The following is a 16,381-nucleotide window of genomic DNA, read 5'->3' on the forward strand; positions in this document are numbered from 1 at the left end:
CATTACCCTGACATTTAAAGGTTAATAAATGATATATCTGCTGATCTGGAAAATGGTAAAGAAAAATTTGATCAGCAATAATAATTTATAGGGCTTTCTTGCATCTAATACTCAAGTCCTGTTTATGTAGCCCCCCTAGTAAGGGATTTATCTAATACTAAACCTAAAAATCATACATTGTCCTTGTTTGTATTTGATTGCGTGACCATCAATGGTCAAAACAAGACTTTGGTGAGGAGTTCTCTTCCTGAAGAAGTATACACAGCACATTACATCTTCTCTGGTGAAAATTTATAACCATTATTCCTTCCAACTTCTTTCAGGGCGTTTATCATTGCTCTTTGTAATTTATATTTCAACATAACTGTAGTGTTGCTGGCATATATAACTGCCAGATCATCAACGTAAACACTTTTGCTGATTTCTACTGGAATGGCTAATATCAGTTTATTGATGGCGATCTTGAACAAGGTACTGCTCAACAGTGAGCCTTGTGGTATACCATTTTCCAATCTTTTTCTGATGAGTAATAATTGTAAACACATACTTGAAAACTATGGTCATTCATATAGTTTCCAAGTAACACTGGTAGATTTCTGCTAATGCCCCTTTCATGTAGTTAATGGAAGCATTATTCCATGGTGCCAGGTCATATTGAAAGCTTTCTGCAGATGAAAGAAGATTCTGACACAATGTTTCCTTGTGATGAAGCTGTTATATATAATATTCTCTAAATTGATCATTGGGTTAGTTGAGTGATACTGTCAGAAACCTGTTTATGTAACGATAAAAGATTTTCTCATTCTAAAATCCAAATGAGTAGATTATTTATCATTTTTTTCAAAAAGACCTTGTCTGCTGGGTGGTAACCCTTGAATAACTGAAACAAAGAAACTCTGTACTTTATCCCTCACCCTTCCTTTATGGTCACTTTACTTTGATTCAGAGTACATCATCCAACTGAATATTAAATATGTCTTTACACCATCCAGTTATGAAACACAGTTGAATTTCTAAGGTATAGATTATTATTTATTTATTTTATCTACATTACTTTTATTTATTTATTATTGTCCATAACGAGGCAGTTTAAAATCATTGATTTTAAAAAGCTAACAGCATAATAAAATAAGTAGACACAGAAATAAAATTTTTTATCCACTCAACAGTAATTGATTCCTGTGATTCTTATCACAGGAATCAATTATTATGGATATACTTTATACTTATAGTAGCACTTAAATCCAGTCATGTAATATGGTGAATAATTATTTTTGCCCATACCTATGTAAATAACATTGGTTAACAAATTTTTTTGAGTTGTAAATAATAAATTTCTCATTTTAATTTTTAGATCAGTTGATGTATGTTGCTCATTTAAGAATGTTGTTGACAGATAGTATTTTTTTCTAAAACTTTATTTTAGGTTTCACTATTTCCAAATTTTTGTAGAATGTAGAATGATATCATATCATGTGTTTAGTTTAACATTTTGGTTTAATGGATGAAATTTAGATTCATTCAAATTACACTCATAGCAAAGGCTGGAGTTCAGCCTTTTGTACACTTTCTACATAGGTGATGACATTTTTGCAGAAAAGTAAAAACCATTCTCCTTATCCCACCCTATCATACGAGGGTGAAAAAATTAAACTGTAATTTTTCTATTCTACAGAGCAAACAGTTCCAAGCTGGATGGCAGAATGGGGTGGGGTTAATGTTCGATGTGTTACAGAGGGGAAACCAGCTTGGTTAGCTCCTCCCCTCTATTCTGTCATCAGTACAGCCATGAGTGAGCAAGAGGTTTGCATGAGTGAGGTTTGCGTGAGTGAGATTTGCATTGTTTGTTGCACAATGTGTAATCATAAAGTTTTTAACTAATAAAGGCCTTACACCTGTGGAAATTTTTACTAGTTTTAAGGTACAGTTTGGGGATGCTACACTGTCCCAGAACTGAGTGTATACGTGAGCCAGACAATTTAACGGCGGGCGAGAAAGTGTAGAAAATGAAAGTCATGATTGACACCCAACGTCATGTCTCACAGCCAACAACATCTGTGCCATCCGAGAGCTTATCAAAGGTAATGGCTGGTTCACTGTTGAAGAAATTGTGTCAGAAGTGGGTATCAGCTATGGGAGTACTCAATCATTATCACTGATTATTTTGGCTTTAGAAAAATTAGTGCTCACTGGGTTCCAAGCTTGTTGACTGAAAATCAAAAACAGGACAAGTTGGAGATCTGTGGTGAAAGACGTCTGAATCGCTTTTGGCAAGAAGGGGCGGATTTTTTGAGGTGCATCATCACATGTGATGAGATATGCGTCCATCATTACATTCTAGAGTCAAAAATGGCGAGTAAGGAGTGGTGAAGAAAGGATGAGAAAGATTGGTATATTTGTTTTTTTTTTCTATTTATAGAATTTAATCAAACTGTGTCAAAAGAGATTTTCTGAAACAAAATTTTCTGGAACATTATCGAATTATCAAGGAAGTGATGGAAATCGTGGTTGAATCATTTGTAATAAATATGAATTGTGTTTGGATACATGTGGATGAATTAATGTAAATAATTGATCCATTGATAACAGAAATAATGATGAAGAAAAAGAGGAACATTGTGATGACATTATCGTCTATGTGGATTTGAATCAATGGAAGAAACTGTAAGTAGAAATTGTTATGGTTAAATTTACCATTTTATTTAGTTAAATAATTCTAAATAAAAAAAAAACCAACAAAACAGAATAATACTTAAATTGATATCAGTTATACTGGTAATTATTTTGACATAAAAATCAGTTTAAATAATTTGTTAATCTTTCAGTCATTAAAAAATGAATACTTTCATTGATGATATCGGCAACATAAAATGTAAAAAAAATTAAAATAAAAGCATGTAAAGTAATTCAGTACCACCCAATGTCATATAATAAACAATGAATTTCAATTAAATTAAGTACATCATAAATATATCTCTTTAGTTTATTACAATTGATACAATTAACATTAATAAAATTATTCTAATATATAATAAAGTATAATATTATTATACTTTATAAAACAAAGTTTATGAAAAGTTAGCAGTTATAGACAATATTGCATACATTACTATAAGTCTAGTTTATTGGTGAACACTCTCCTTTCTTTTAAGATTTTGTTGCAGATAGTCTTTCATTTATGTATGTCCATTTCAGATATCGAAGAAGAAGACCTAGTCCTTGATGCTGGCACTGAGGACGTCTTACTCTCCGATTATCCAGCAGATTGCTGTCCTGATGATTGTTATCGAAGATTTCCTTTCCTCGCTGGCGATGAAGATGCTCCATTTTGGCAGGGTTGGGGCAACCTTCGATTGAAAACATTTCAACTAATTGAAAATAAATATTTTGAGACTGCTGTTATTACAATGATTCTTCTCAGCAGTATGGCTCTGGTAAGTTACAGAGTATTATAAAATATCAATATTATTTTAGAATATATCTTATTAATTATGTTAGCAATTTTCGTATGTTTGTTCCTTATTTATTAAAAGGAAGCATTGATTACTCACAAAATCATTATTAGCAAGTGTTTCAGATTCCATTTTTGAATTTTCATGTTTAACACTTGTTGCTATGTTAATATTATGAAGCTTCAGCACTGATATTCTTTTTGTGTTTTCTAATTTACATTATCCTGTAATTCATCTGCATATCTTTTAAGAAAAAATTATATTTTTTTTATAGTTATATTTAGTATCATCAAAAGATTGATTATTACTGAGGAAATATAATCCATGGTTGGCCCACTATTCATATTTGATACATGGTAAACACAGAGTATATTTGAAAATTGTATTTTTATGTGTACTCGACAGTAACCAAGCTTATTGCTTAATTGTTTTCCTGGTGCAGCAATTACTTTTTCTTGTAATCATTGGCAGTAATAAGTGTTTACGTGTAACATATAACTATGAATGCTCATAATTGTATGTCTTCAACTTAAAAAATTACAAACAAAGAACTGAATAGTTAAATTTTTATTTAAAATAAATTTTTGAACTTACTGTAGTATTTTTATTTTCCTGGCTGTAGCTAAAAATAAATAAATAAATAAACCTTTTATTGCATTAAAAAACGACACAAAATTGCATCACAGTCATCAACAATCAATAATCAGGAAAATGTGGTTTAAAGTCTACAGAAATGATTTTAAAGTCCTTTCTATCCATTCAGTCTCCTCGTTCTAACATAAAAAACATATCATTCATGCAAATTCATATCTTTATGACATCAGGCTCTGTTCTTATAAAATTTTGATTAATTGTCCCAGTGACCATCCATCAACTCATCAACAGAATAAAATGCCCTAGACACCAAAAGTATTTTAGTCAAGATTTAAACCGACTCAGAATGGGAATTTATATGAAATCCTCTGGGAGCCTATTAATTAATCTGATACTAACTTGCGACAACAAACGTTCGAAAGCCGTAAAGATGTATATCTCTGTTCTGCAGTAAATTGCATTTCAAATGGCAATACACAACAGCATCCAAGATATAAACACAGGGAAAAGTCAGAAATCAGAGTTAGAAAGCAGCTTTATTGCTACTTCAGCAAAGCAACATAACTATAAAAGGAAAGTGTATCGATTGACCAAAATTTTGGGTATAGAGATTTTTGCAAATATTTCAATACCTTCATAGTCCAAAAAATACAAGAAGTTATAGAAATTTTTAGAAAATGTTGGAATATACAAACATGTTATATATTGTATTTTGATCAATATTTTCCGACTTGCTCAACATAAATTCTTTAAAAGTGGTTCAAAAAATTTACATATTGGGACACTTATAATGTCAAACTTTGAACAAAATTAAAAAAGGGAGGGGTAGTTTTTGCCATTTTGAATTTTTGTATAGTGCTCATAGAAAATTGACCTTTAGTATGATGAAAGTTATTTAAAAGTCCAAAGCTTTAAGTCAGTCAGATGTAGGGATGTGTTAGCTAATATTATTTCTAAACAGTTTTTGCCTTGTATATCAAAAACTCATTAATCAAAAGTTGAAATTGGATTATGTAGCTACATATATTATTTTTTTGAGGTTCATATTGTTCTGTACCATTATTGTATTTCAAATTCTACTAACATAAACCACTTAATACAGGCTGTTGAGATAAGACACTACTCTCACCTTAATTTTATAATGATAGTACTTTCAAGGGATCCTGCATCCTTAGTAATAATTGAATTCATTTTAATAAATTGCACATTAAAATAAAATTATTAAAATTACCAATATACTTGGTTACTAAAATTAAACCATGCATATTGTGTAATATTCGTTGCAGTACTGTAACATTATAGTCAAATCTATGTATTAATTAATTACATGAGTGCTGCTATATATTGCTGTTTTTATCTGATGGTTTATCAAATTGAAAGTATAATTTTTTTTGTCCTTTATTGAATAACAGCAGCAAATTGGGACAACTTATTGAAGTTAATAAATTATTCCAATAAATAAACTTTTAAGCTCCAAAAAAATAAGTTGGTTCAAAGGAACCCATTCTTTAACTGTTCATTTTTTTAAACTTTTCTAGGCTAAAATTTTCAGGCGTGAAAATCCAAATGTAGCTAGTATAAAGGTAGACAATGTGGATCTTTTAAAGAGGGAATTCCATCAGACCCAACTTAAAGATTTAAAATTTGTTTGAAATTTTTTAAATATCTGACATCTGTTTTCCAAGTTGTGCTTGTTATTAAAAATGTTGTACCTGTTATATAAGATGATTAAATGGGACTCAAAAACATTTACTGAAAATTTTGATTTTTTTTTCTCAATCTTAGTTTTAATATGCATAATTTATAAATTAAAAATGACATTTGATTAAGGGAATCAATTTGAGCCCAAGTGTTTTACTGAATATTTTGATCTTTTTCACAATTTTACCCTAAATATTGCATAAATAAGTAATTAATATTTTTAAATCCTGCGCTTATTTGAAAAAAAAGGCAAAGTCAAGGGACTTATACAACCCTTTGCTGGCATATTCTTCATAAAATAAAACAATATTAATTGATTTTCTGTAAAATATGGTTTTATTTTAATACACGCAATATATTTTTATTACTTTTTCATTAAATTTTCTGTAAAATAACTGAATTTAAAATTTATTTCTAATCTCATTACATAAGCTGAATTTTCATTTGGTAAAACAACTACAAAAATTAATCCTGAAAGATATAAGATAGTTAAGATAAAGAAAGACACCTACAGTTAAATGACCATATCTAAAAAAAAATAGATTTTGTGTTTTCTACTCAAATGGCCATACAGGTAACAGTAGCCTAATAATATAAAATGTATGTACATATATACATAAAAATTTCTTGGCACATATATCCTAAAAGCTTTTCTATTAAAAAATGCTAAGGTTAAGCTTTTAGTTTAGAATTAGTCGAAAAGATTAAACAATACAAAGGTAACTGAAATAAAGTGTGACCATTCTTTTCAAAATGAACTCAGATATGGATTTTGTCACTAATTTTCATATAAACACTTTAATTTTCTGTTGCAGTAGTTAAATTTTAACTTCTGTTATATTTTTTATATAATGAGTGTAGAAAATAAAAAATTTGTTTTTAGTTAGATTGTATAGTCATCAGAAGGACTTAATAAAAATTTACATAATTTACTTTTTTGTTATCATATAAGTAAGACACTTTTTTCTGTTAAGAAAAAACATCTTGAAAATTAGTGTCACTTATTCAGATTTTTTTACTAATAAAATTAGATGATTGAAAATACGAGGGTAAGACCAAAAGTAAAAGAAAATTTTGATTTCCCTCCCAATCACATATATGGCAGCAATGATTGTTTTGCTATGACTCATAACCTCTATCATTCATACAGAAAATAATAATAATTATTATTAAATTATTTTAAAAAAATAAAAAACTCCAAAAGCTTTGGAGCTTTTGGAGCTTTTTTTTGTTCAGTGGCTCTGGAGATCAGGACTCAAGTTACTGTTATCCCAGAATCATTAACATACCAACTACCATGTTTAGAGACATTTATTAATAAGCCTTTCAAAGGATTTTTGAAAGAAGAGTAAAACCAATGGATTCAGGAACCAATAACTAATTGACAACAGTGGAAAGATACCTTCATTTATATGTACATGATAAAAAGCTCTTGGAATATCATTTTAGCTATTTGTGATTGTGTTTAAAAGTCTGTTTAAACTTAGTACTCCTTTGCCTGATTGCACCAAGGAAGAAATGCAAGCAGTGATATGTCCCTTAGTTCAGAACGGGCAAAACCAGCAGAGATTATTCATCGATTGCAGCAGCAACATGGAGAAAGCTGTTTTGAGTGGAAGCAAGATCTATGAATGGATTGATTGCTTTAAAGGTCATAGGATTTCTCTCTGTGATGATTAGTGGCAAGATAGGCCTTCCACTTCAAAAACTAATGACAATATTAAAGCGGTTAAACAAATGATTCTTGGTAATCGACAAATTACAGTTCATGATATTGCAAGTGAGTGGAATATAAGACATGGCTCAGCATTTTCAATCATCCATGATTCATTAAACTTTTGAAAAGTCTGTGCTTGCTGGGTTCTACATCAATTGACCAGCACCCACAAAGAGAGTCATTTGAAATTTCCCACAAGCTTTTGAAACTTTATAAAGATCAAGGAGACTCATTTCTTAAGTGAATAATAACCATTGATGAGACATGGGTCCATCACTTTGAACCTGAGAGTAAGCGACAAAGTTTAGTGTGGAAACATTCTTCATCTCCCACAGCAAAAAAATTCAAAACTCAGATGTCGCAGGAAAGGTGATGATAATGATATTCTGGGATATGGAAGGTTCACTTTTTGTTTACTTCACACCTAAAGGTCAATCAGTAAACAGTGACAACTACTGTAAGCTACTGTGTTTGCTGAACCAAAAATTTTCTGCACACCAGGTCAAAAACTTTCTTCCAGGAAGGAATTCAAAAGCTCTTGTTAAAAGATGGACTAAGTGCATAGAAGTAGGAGGGGATTATGTTGAAAAATAATGCATATATCATTTATGTATGTACAAATAGATATATTGAATTTTTGAATTTCACTTTATTTTTTAACATACCCTTGTATAAAACTGAGATTAATTAAAAGTTACAAAATTTTCTCAAAAAATATAAATGAAATGAACTGTATATTCTCAGTTCTTGTTACGATTTCATATTATCTTTTCTCCTTCCAATATTTTTTATGATGATACAAATGCTATTGTCACATTCAACTAAATCTCTCTCTCTTAATTATTTAATTTGCATACATGTGTGAAAATTATGTTAATTCTTCTTGGTTTATTCTATGAAAAGAGCACTTTGATTCCACTTTACTCATTCATTTAGTTTTTCAATCATACATTCTTAGAGGATTACTGTCTAATTAGTTTTAAATTAACAGTAATCGCATTTGCTAAAGAACTTGAAAACAGAGAGGCAGAATGAAAATTCAGTACCCACTGACTGAAAAAATGATCTATAGTAAGATCAAAAGTAATAAAAGAAATAGGTAAACCACAAAAATAAATTATACTTTTGGAGGAAAAAGAAATCATCAATTGAATTGAAACAATGAAGGCAGATCATAGCAGTATCAAGAAAATCGATTACACCAAAGGCAAAGTTCAAGTTGGAGAGAGGAGAAATGAGCATAATCCTTGATTGGGGCATCTTTGTTCCAATATTTTATGCACAGAAATGGTTTGACAGTGAGAGTTAGAATTGCCTCAGACCCCCTCAAGTGATTTGAGGAAAGTTCTTATCATTTCACAAATTTAAAATTAATGTTAACAAAAAATGGATTTCTAGCTTCAACATACTAGCAACATGGTAAGAATCCTTTGATGTTTGATGTTTTTAAAAAAAAACTGATGACCCAGGAGCCTTTCATGGAAGCAGTAACTCTGTAAGAACTTATCTGACTGCATTAAACAGTGGCTCTGGAGATCAGGACTCAAGTTACTGTTATCCCAGAATCATTAACATACCAACTACCATGTTTAGAGACATTTATTAATAAACCTTTCAAAGGATTTTTGAAAGAAGAGTAAAACCAATGGATTCAGGAACCAATAACTAATTGACAACAGTGGAAAGATACCTTCATTTATATGTACATGATAAAAAGCTCTTGGGACAAAGTGAGTATTGATATTGTTCATTCCTTTCAGAAGTGCAGAATTAACATTGCTTTAGACTCAGCTTTGAAGTTAACAATTAATTAATTTGCTAGTGTCTATTACATTGAATGAAAAGACTGTGTGTTAACTGAAATTGATAATGAATAAAAAAAATAATAAAATAGTACTCTAGAGGAGAAAACCTTTATATATATATATATATATATATATATATATATATATTTATATTCAGTTATTCTTTTGATTTTATTTTTAATTGTATATATATATATATATATATATGTAATCAGTTAATTATATCTTTTTTTTTCAAGTAAATAAAAACTTTTTGGCAGCATTTTCTCATTAATCTCATAGATTTTCCATTTCCTATTTTTATTTTATTTTTCTTTCAATATCCCAAGATTTTTTTTCTTTAGAATAACAGAAGAGTCTCTCATACATAAAATAAGATACATGTAAATATTTATAAAGTGTAAACATCTTGCTTATAAAAATATTAGAAAACATACTAGGGAAAAAATTCAACAAGAATAAAAATTAACATCTACCTAAACAACTATTATAAGTTTTGATTGGAAAAATCTTACTAAGTTCATTTTGTCAACAGAGTTTGTGAGATTTTTGTATAGCCATTGTATCAACCGTAATTTATTATTTATTACATTGATGTCACTTAACTTTGTTAATCTGTTTTTTCATTCTTAACAGTAACAAAAAAATTTATATATTTATTCTTCTTATTTCCTCGACTTTTGATTGTTTTACTTTTGAATTAAATGTATAGACTCTGAAATTCAAGTATATGATTTTCTGGATTTTAAGTATGTCATGTTGGAATATAATGGAATATAACTATGATTTTACAGATTTATTCAAAGATATTATATATACAGAATGCTTGTATCGCTTCAATTTATTGAAATTGATTGTCTTTTTTTATGAAATGACCACTTACATTAATTAATTTGTGGTTTTTGTTTCTAAATTTAGGTAAATATTTACATCTTCATTTAAGACCAAAGTATATAATAAATGATCTAAAGAAAAAAATAATCTCGTTAATCACATGAATGTATGTACTGAGCAGTACTAAACTGCTAAAAGTCTCAAGAATAAATAACCAATACCATGAACTTAGTTTTCTTGTCTGCGATTTAGTTCATTTGCCACATGTTATAGATGTTGTGACACCAAATTAAAAATAAGTAGTAAACAATATTGTGCATGTATTTAATATTTGTACCATTATTAATAACGTACTATACTTAAGTAGCTGTACACAAAGTACAGCTACTTAAGTTAGCTGTACACAAAGAGTATTTATAATGTTGAAAAATAATAAATGACATATTTTTTAATATTTAGCTGTTACTAAAATGCTTAGAAATTACTCAGAAATTATTATTTTTGTGAAATAGGTTACAGTGAAAAATATTTAAAAAAATGTAATTAATATAATTCATATAACAGCAAATATACATTTACATTAAAAGACTAATTATATCTAACACTGTTAAAATAATGTTCCATAATTTAAAAATATTCTGAAATTTCCAAATTGGTTGCTGAGCAAGTCAAGTGGCAGCTATGAGTTTATGTTATTCATTTATTTTTAATTATCATATTTATGATAAATATCAAAATGTGATGAGAAAATTCAAGTATGATGTTATTTGAATTGCCAGGATTAAAACTGAATTATGCAATGAAAGAATTTTTTTTAAATACAAATTACTTTTCTAATTTAATGTTACTGTACAGGCTTTAGAAGATGTTCACCTTCCATCACGACCAATACTCCAGGATATTTTGTATTACATGGATCGTATATTCACTGTTATTTTCTTCCTAGAAATGTTAATAAAGTGGCTTGCTCTTGGTTTTGCAAAGTATTTCACTAATGCATGGTGCTGGCTGGATTTTATTATTGTCATGGTAAGAAAACAGTAATTTTTTGGCATAATTGTTAAATTTATTTTGTAGTTGATATTTATTTTAAATGATGTTTTAACCATTGTTTTACATTAATATATGAATTAATGTGGTGTGTATGCACACGTGTGTGTGTGTGTGTGTGTGTGTGTGTGTGTGTGTGTGTGTGTGTGTGTGTGTCTGTGTGTGTGTGTGTGTGTGTGGAGTTTATGAGGAAATGAGTTAAAATAGAGATTGCGGGGAAAAATTAATTTACTGCTTAATTATGATATCAAGTGTTTTTTTGAGCAGGCAAGTAAACTGTTAATATAATATACATAATACATTAATTTAATTTTATAGTAAATAAGTTTTTCCTTTTTTTTTACTTTATTATTTAAATGGCTAATTATATTTTTAGCTTAACAATATTTTTTTTTATTCTTACTGCTCTCTTCATAATTTCAATACATTCACTCAATATATTCCTATTTTAAGTGAATTTTTATGCCTTCTATGTAATTGTCAGTCTCATATTTCAGTTTGTGAAATCCATAATGTTTCTGATTCCATGATGAACACATTCTTTAAACCTTTTGGTAAAGTTTGCAGTAATCCTTGAAAAATTCTGTCAGAAAATGCACATTGTCAAAATATAGATTTTAATATGAATGTTTGTAATTATCTAAACCAGTTTTTGCTAATGAATTTTACTCTCATTGATATATTTCAGGTTAGTTTTTTTTTTTACAATAAATGCTAAAAGTAAAACAGAATTAGGTGTGTAGCATGATGTAAGTCAGGTACACTTTTTATTTATACTCTTTCTTAAGCAAAGCAACTGCAGGCTAACCACCCAGTTATAGCTACTTGTGAGAGATAACTTTTGTAGCACATGAATAATATATATATCTTGACCGGGATTTGAACCCAGGATCTGCCAGATAAAAGGCAGACACGCTACCACCTTGATATTGAAGTCAGCAGAGTTCATTACAGCTGAAAACAAAAAAAAATTATTTTATTAAATAGAGTTTAGAATTCATAGAAAATAACATACATTTACTGATAATGTTGATGTTGAGTGACAAGCTATGCCTGGAAACCCATATTTTTTAATTACTAATTTGTGACAAGTGAATACTATGAATGCCAACTTACTTAATCTGGACTTCCTAATATTATGCCAATGTTACAGAATAAACTTTTGATTTGAGGTCTTATTTTACTTTTTTTAAAAACATTCTGAGTATTTTCCTTTTTAATAAATAAGCAGTTTATGTAGTCAGAAAGTTTACATGGGGTAATCCTCAGCTAGCATGTAACTGTAGTGACAGTACACATGTAGAATACTTAGTAGCATTTTAATTAATTGAAACCAGTTGTATTATTTATTTCCTGAAAATTGACTTTTTATAAGACATATGTTATGGTTTTTATATTTTAATTAAAATAGACATTTTTATTTATCTTAATATAATCCGTTTACAGCATTTATTTGAATAATAAAGAGTGTACAATGTTTATTAACTTGTAAATTCATATATTATTGATTGCCATGCTGAAGAAGGTATAACTGATAAAAAGTGTTTTTATAAAGTATATTTTACTTATTAAATATTTTTCTGTCATTATTTTTATTTTTCAGGATGCATGTTCACAACATTAACATCAATTAATTTACTATAAACTGTATTTGTCTGTGTTTTTTTTATGCCCTATTATACAAACAGTATATTATGCACAGTACAGCTCTCTTAAAATCCTGACTGGGAGGGATTGTGCTAAAGGTACACCATAGAGAAATCACATTTCTGTGAGAGTATATCAGAAAAAGTTAGTTTTAATAAGGATACAGCAGAATATATTTAACAGTACAGAAAGGTATTACTGGTTAAGATTGTACATTTTTAAAGTATTTGTCTATGTTGGTTATGAGACAGTATATTTTATCTCTAATCAGATTTATGTATATATATATATATATATATATATGTTTACAGATTCAGTTTTTCTTCATCAGGATTCTCTATCAGACTTTTCCCTTTTATCCAAAATTATTCAAAGTAACCTGCCTTTTGAATGATACTATTTTATTTTATCAAATTTTGTTGAATCAGAACACTTATTTCCTTTGTTATCATTTTCTACTACTACAGCAGTGAACACAAAATAAACAAAAAGATAGCAGCAGTTAAGTAAAGTACAAACCACTGTAAATTACCAGATGAATATAAGTGGAAGTCATTAAAAACGTTTTAAACTGGAATATTTGAAAATAGTAATGAGTAGTCTAGATGTAGCAAAATTCAGCTTGATACTCAGTTATTAGTCAGTCATTAGAGAGCAGGAGCACAATTTGCAGCTCTTTTTAAAGATGGCAAATATGCTTGAGGAGTGTAAGTTAGAAGAGCATTATGTTGTTGCATATTTTTTGTGTGCTAAAGGACTCTTACAAAGGATATTCATTCGGAAATGCTCCGTGTTTACAGTGAGAAATGTTTTTCTATAGAGCAATGCACCCTGGATTGCTCTAATGACCCTGGACAGTCAAATGTTGCCGGCAAAGACTGAATTGGTTGAATCGTTGGAATTGCATTAGAGTCAACAATGTGACAAGTGAAGGAGATAATTCAAGCTGACAGCTGAGTTATGACAGATAGCAAAGAGATTTCAATCATTTTTTTCATGGTTTAGTCTGGACCACATGCTCCAGACTAACTCATAAACTATGCTCCAAACTGAAAGCATGATTATTTTAATGTCTGAAGGTGCTAATGGTAGTTATCAGTTCAGATTACTGAGAAACACAAAATTATTAAATGGAAATATCTTGCAACTTCTCTCTCAATATGCTGATAATTGATAAGACATATCTGATAAGATTATCACTAGATGTAGATCATGGTTGCATCCTTGCAAATATGACATTATGAATGTCACTACAGTGGAAAAATTTGTCTTCACCTTCGCACATGAAATTCAAATTAATACAAGGTGTGATCAAAAAATACGGTGAATAATTTTTTATTAAAAAAAGTAATAAGGTTACATAGAATTTGATTTAATCTCTTTCAAAGTACTGTCCTTGGCTAGCAATGCACTTATCCCAACGTTGACTCCATGACTGAAGGCATTTCTGGAAGGCGTCTTTCAGAAGGCCTTTCAGCTGCTTGGTCGTGGCCCTTTCAATGTCAGCAGTGGTGTCAAAACGTTTTCCTATAAGCACAGTTTTAATTTTTGGGAAGAGCCAAAAGTCGCATGGTGCTAAATTCGGGGAGTATGGCAGATGTGGACAGATAGGAACACTTTTTCGGCCAAACCTTGCGAATGAGAAGCGAGGTGTGACACAGCGCGTTGTCGTGGTGAAGAAGGAAGCCATTGGTCCATTTTTCTGGTCGCTTTCTTCGTACGACGTTTCGCAAATGTTGCAGTACACCCTTATAAAAGAGTTACAGAGTTCAGAGTTTACAGTTGTTTCCCTTGGAACGCACTCTGATCACACTATGCCTTCACCATCGAAAAAAACAACGAGCATGACCTTGATGTTGGATTTTGACTGACGTGCCTTTTTAGGGCGAGGAGATGAACTGGTTTTCCATTGGGAACTCTGCATTTTGGTCTCAGGGTCATAGCCATAGACCCAACTTTCATCTCCAGTTACAATTTTGGCAATGAAGTCCGGATATGCATGAAGACAACCCTTCAACTCCGTGCAAATTGACACATGATTTTCCTTCTGTTCATCACCCAAAAGTCTGGGAACAAATTTTGCACTCACTTGTCTCATTTGCAATTCATTAGTTAAAATGCTTTGAACGGAGCGGATCCATACGAGATGTTAAGGTCTTCCGATAGCTCTCGAATAGTCATTCGCCTGTTTGAACGAACCATTGTTTCCACTTTTTTGCACATTTTCAACTGTTTTTGAGGTTACTGGATGTGCCGCATGCTGCTTGTCTTCAACAGACTCATTTCCGTTTTTAAATCGGTCATACCACTTGTACACAGTCTTCAAAGTTTCCACATTATTGCCGTACACCGATTCTAACATTTTGTGAGCTTCTTTGGCACTCTTTTGCAACTTAAAACAAAACTTAAAGTTAATGCGTTGTTCAAAATCCATATTGCGCAACAGACACGATAAACACAACCTCACTCTAGCGGCTCTGGCAGCTGACTGGCAAGCTCGAACGTGTTACAACTTGTCCCTGCCTGTCTCAGTTGATCACGCTATTGGACAAATTATAGCATATGGATGTAGCGTCGGCAGTTGCCGCTATAAAATTCATTCACCGTATTTTTTGATCACACCTCGTCAACTGATAATGATATGCGAACAGAGTTTTTGGTCTTTCAAAGAGCAGCTTGTTTCCAGAAGCACGATAGTATGAATGTTCACTACACATTGAAGCTCTGATGATGCTTCAGGCTTCAAATCTAAAAGAAAATGATTAGGCCTACCAATTAAAGGAGTACTACTCCAGGCAATAATAATGGATCTCATATGGCTCAATGCAAAATAGAGTTAATAAATTAGAATAGTATCTACATTAACATTCACCTTAGTCTTGACTCTGCTCCAAATGACTTTTGCTTTTAAGCCACTAAAATTCATGTGGGTGGCATGGTGGCAGCTCTCAGAGATTATGAAAATATTGAACATGCAGTTCAAATGTGACTGTGGCAGAAGTTCAAAGACTATGCCATAGGTTTGGGGATACTTATGAATGATGGTAGAAATAAATATCAACAAATAAAAATACTTTTCAAGTAAGTATCTTATCAAGTATTCTTTAGATACACATTTCTCCTTTTTCTGCCTTACCCTCTTACTAAAACAAAAATTTAGAAAAAAGGAACAAAAACAACTGTAAACTTTTAACACATTGTAATATACAATACATGTGATACTGCAAAAATATAACCCAAGAGATAAAACTTTGTGATATAGTAGCCAGAAGCAGCAGTTTGTCTTAGGATCTAATCAAATGTCATAGAATGTTAGAAATTTATTTAATTTCTACTCACTATTGGGTCTACATTGTTTCTGGTTTATGATTTGGAATTAATATTTTAAAAATATACTTGGAATTATTACCAGGAAGTCACTGTACCCCCTAAAGTTAAAACTAAAAATTTATAATGAGTTATAAATGAAGAATGCAGTATAATAATTATTTTATTTACTCACTTGATACATAGTATTAATTTTAATGGTCCGGTTGGTCTTTGTGTTCGTCCTCATGTTGCATGCACAATTCTATATGTCG

The 16,381-nt window shown here is 30.3% G+C and overlaps 1 protein-coding gene across 1 annotated transcript in view; it reads left to right on the top strand.

The window, feature by feature from the left end:
- para (sodium voltage-gated channel paralytic) overlaps positions 1 to 16,381 on the top strand; it is a 544,951-nt gene that overhangs the window by 441,682 nt on the left and 86,888 nt on the right. Inside the window, exons 26-27 of the mRNA XM_075370553.1 lie at positions 3,196 to 3,434; positions 10,959 to 11,132. Of these exons, the coding sequence (XP_075226668.1) occupies positions 3,196 to 3,434; positions 10,959 to 11,132 (413 nt within the window). The remainder of the gene's footprint in view (positions 1 to 3,195; positions 3,435 to 10,958; positions 11,133 to 16,381) is intronic.

This window comes from Lycorma delicatula, chromosome 1, assembly GCF_047948215.1.
Source record: "Lycorma delicatula isolate Av1 chromosome 1, ASM4794821v1, whole genome shotgun sequence".
Lineage (NCBI taxonomy): Eukaryota > Metazoa > Arthropoda > Insecta > Hemiptera > Fulgoridae > Lycorma > Lycorma delicatula.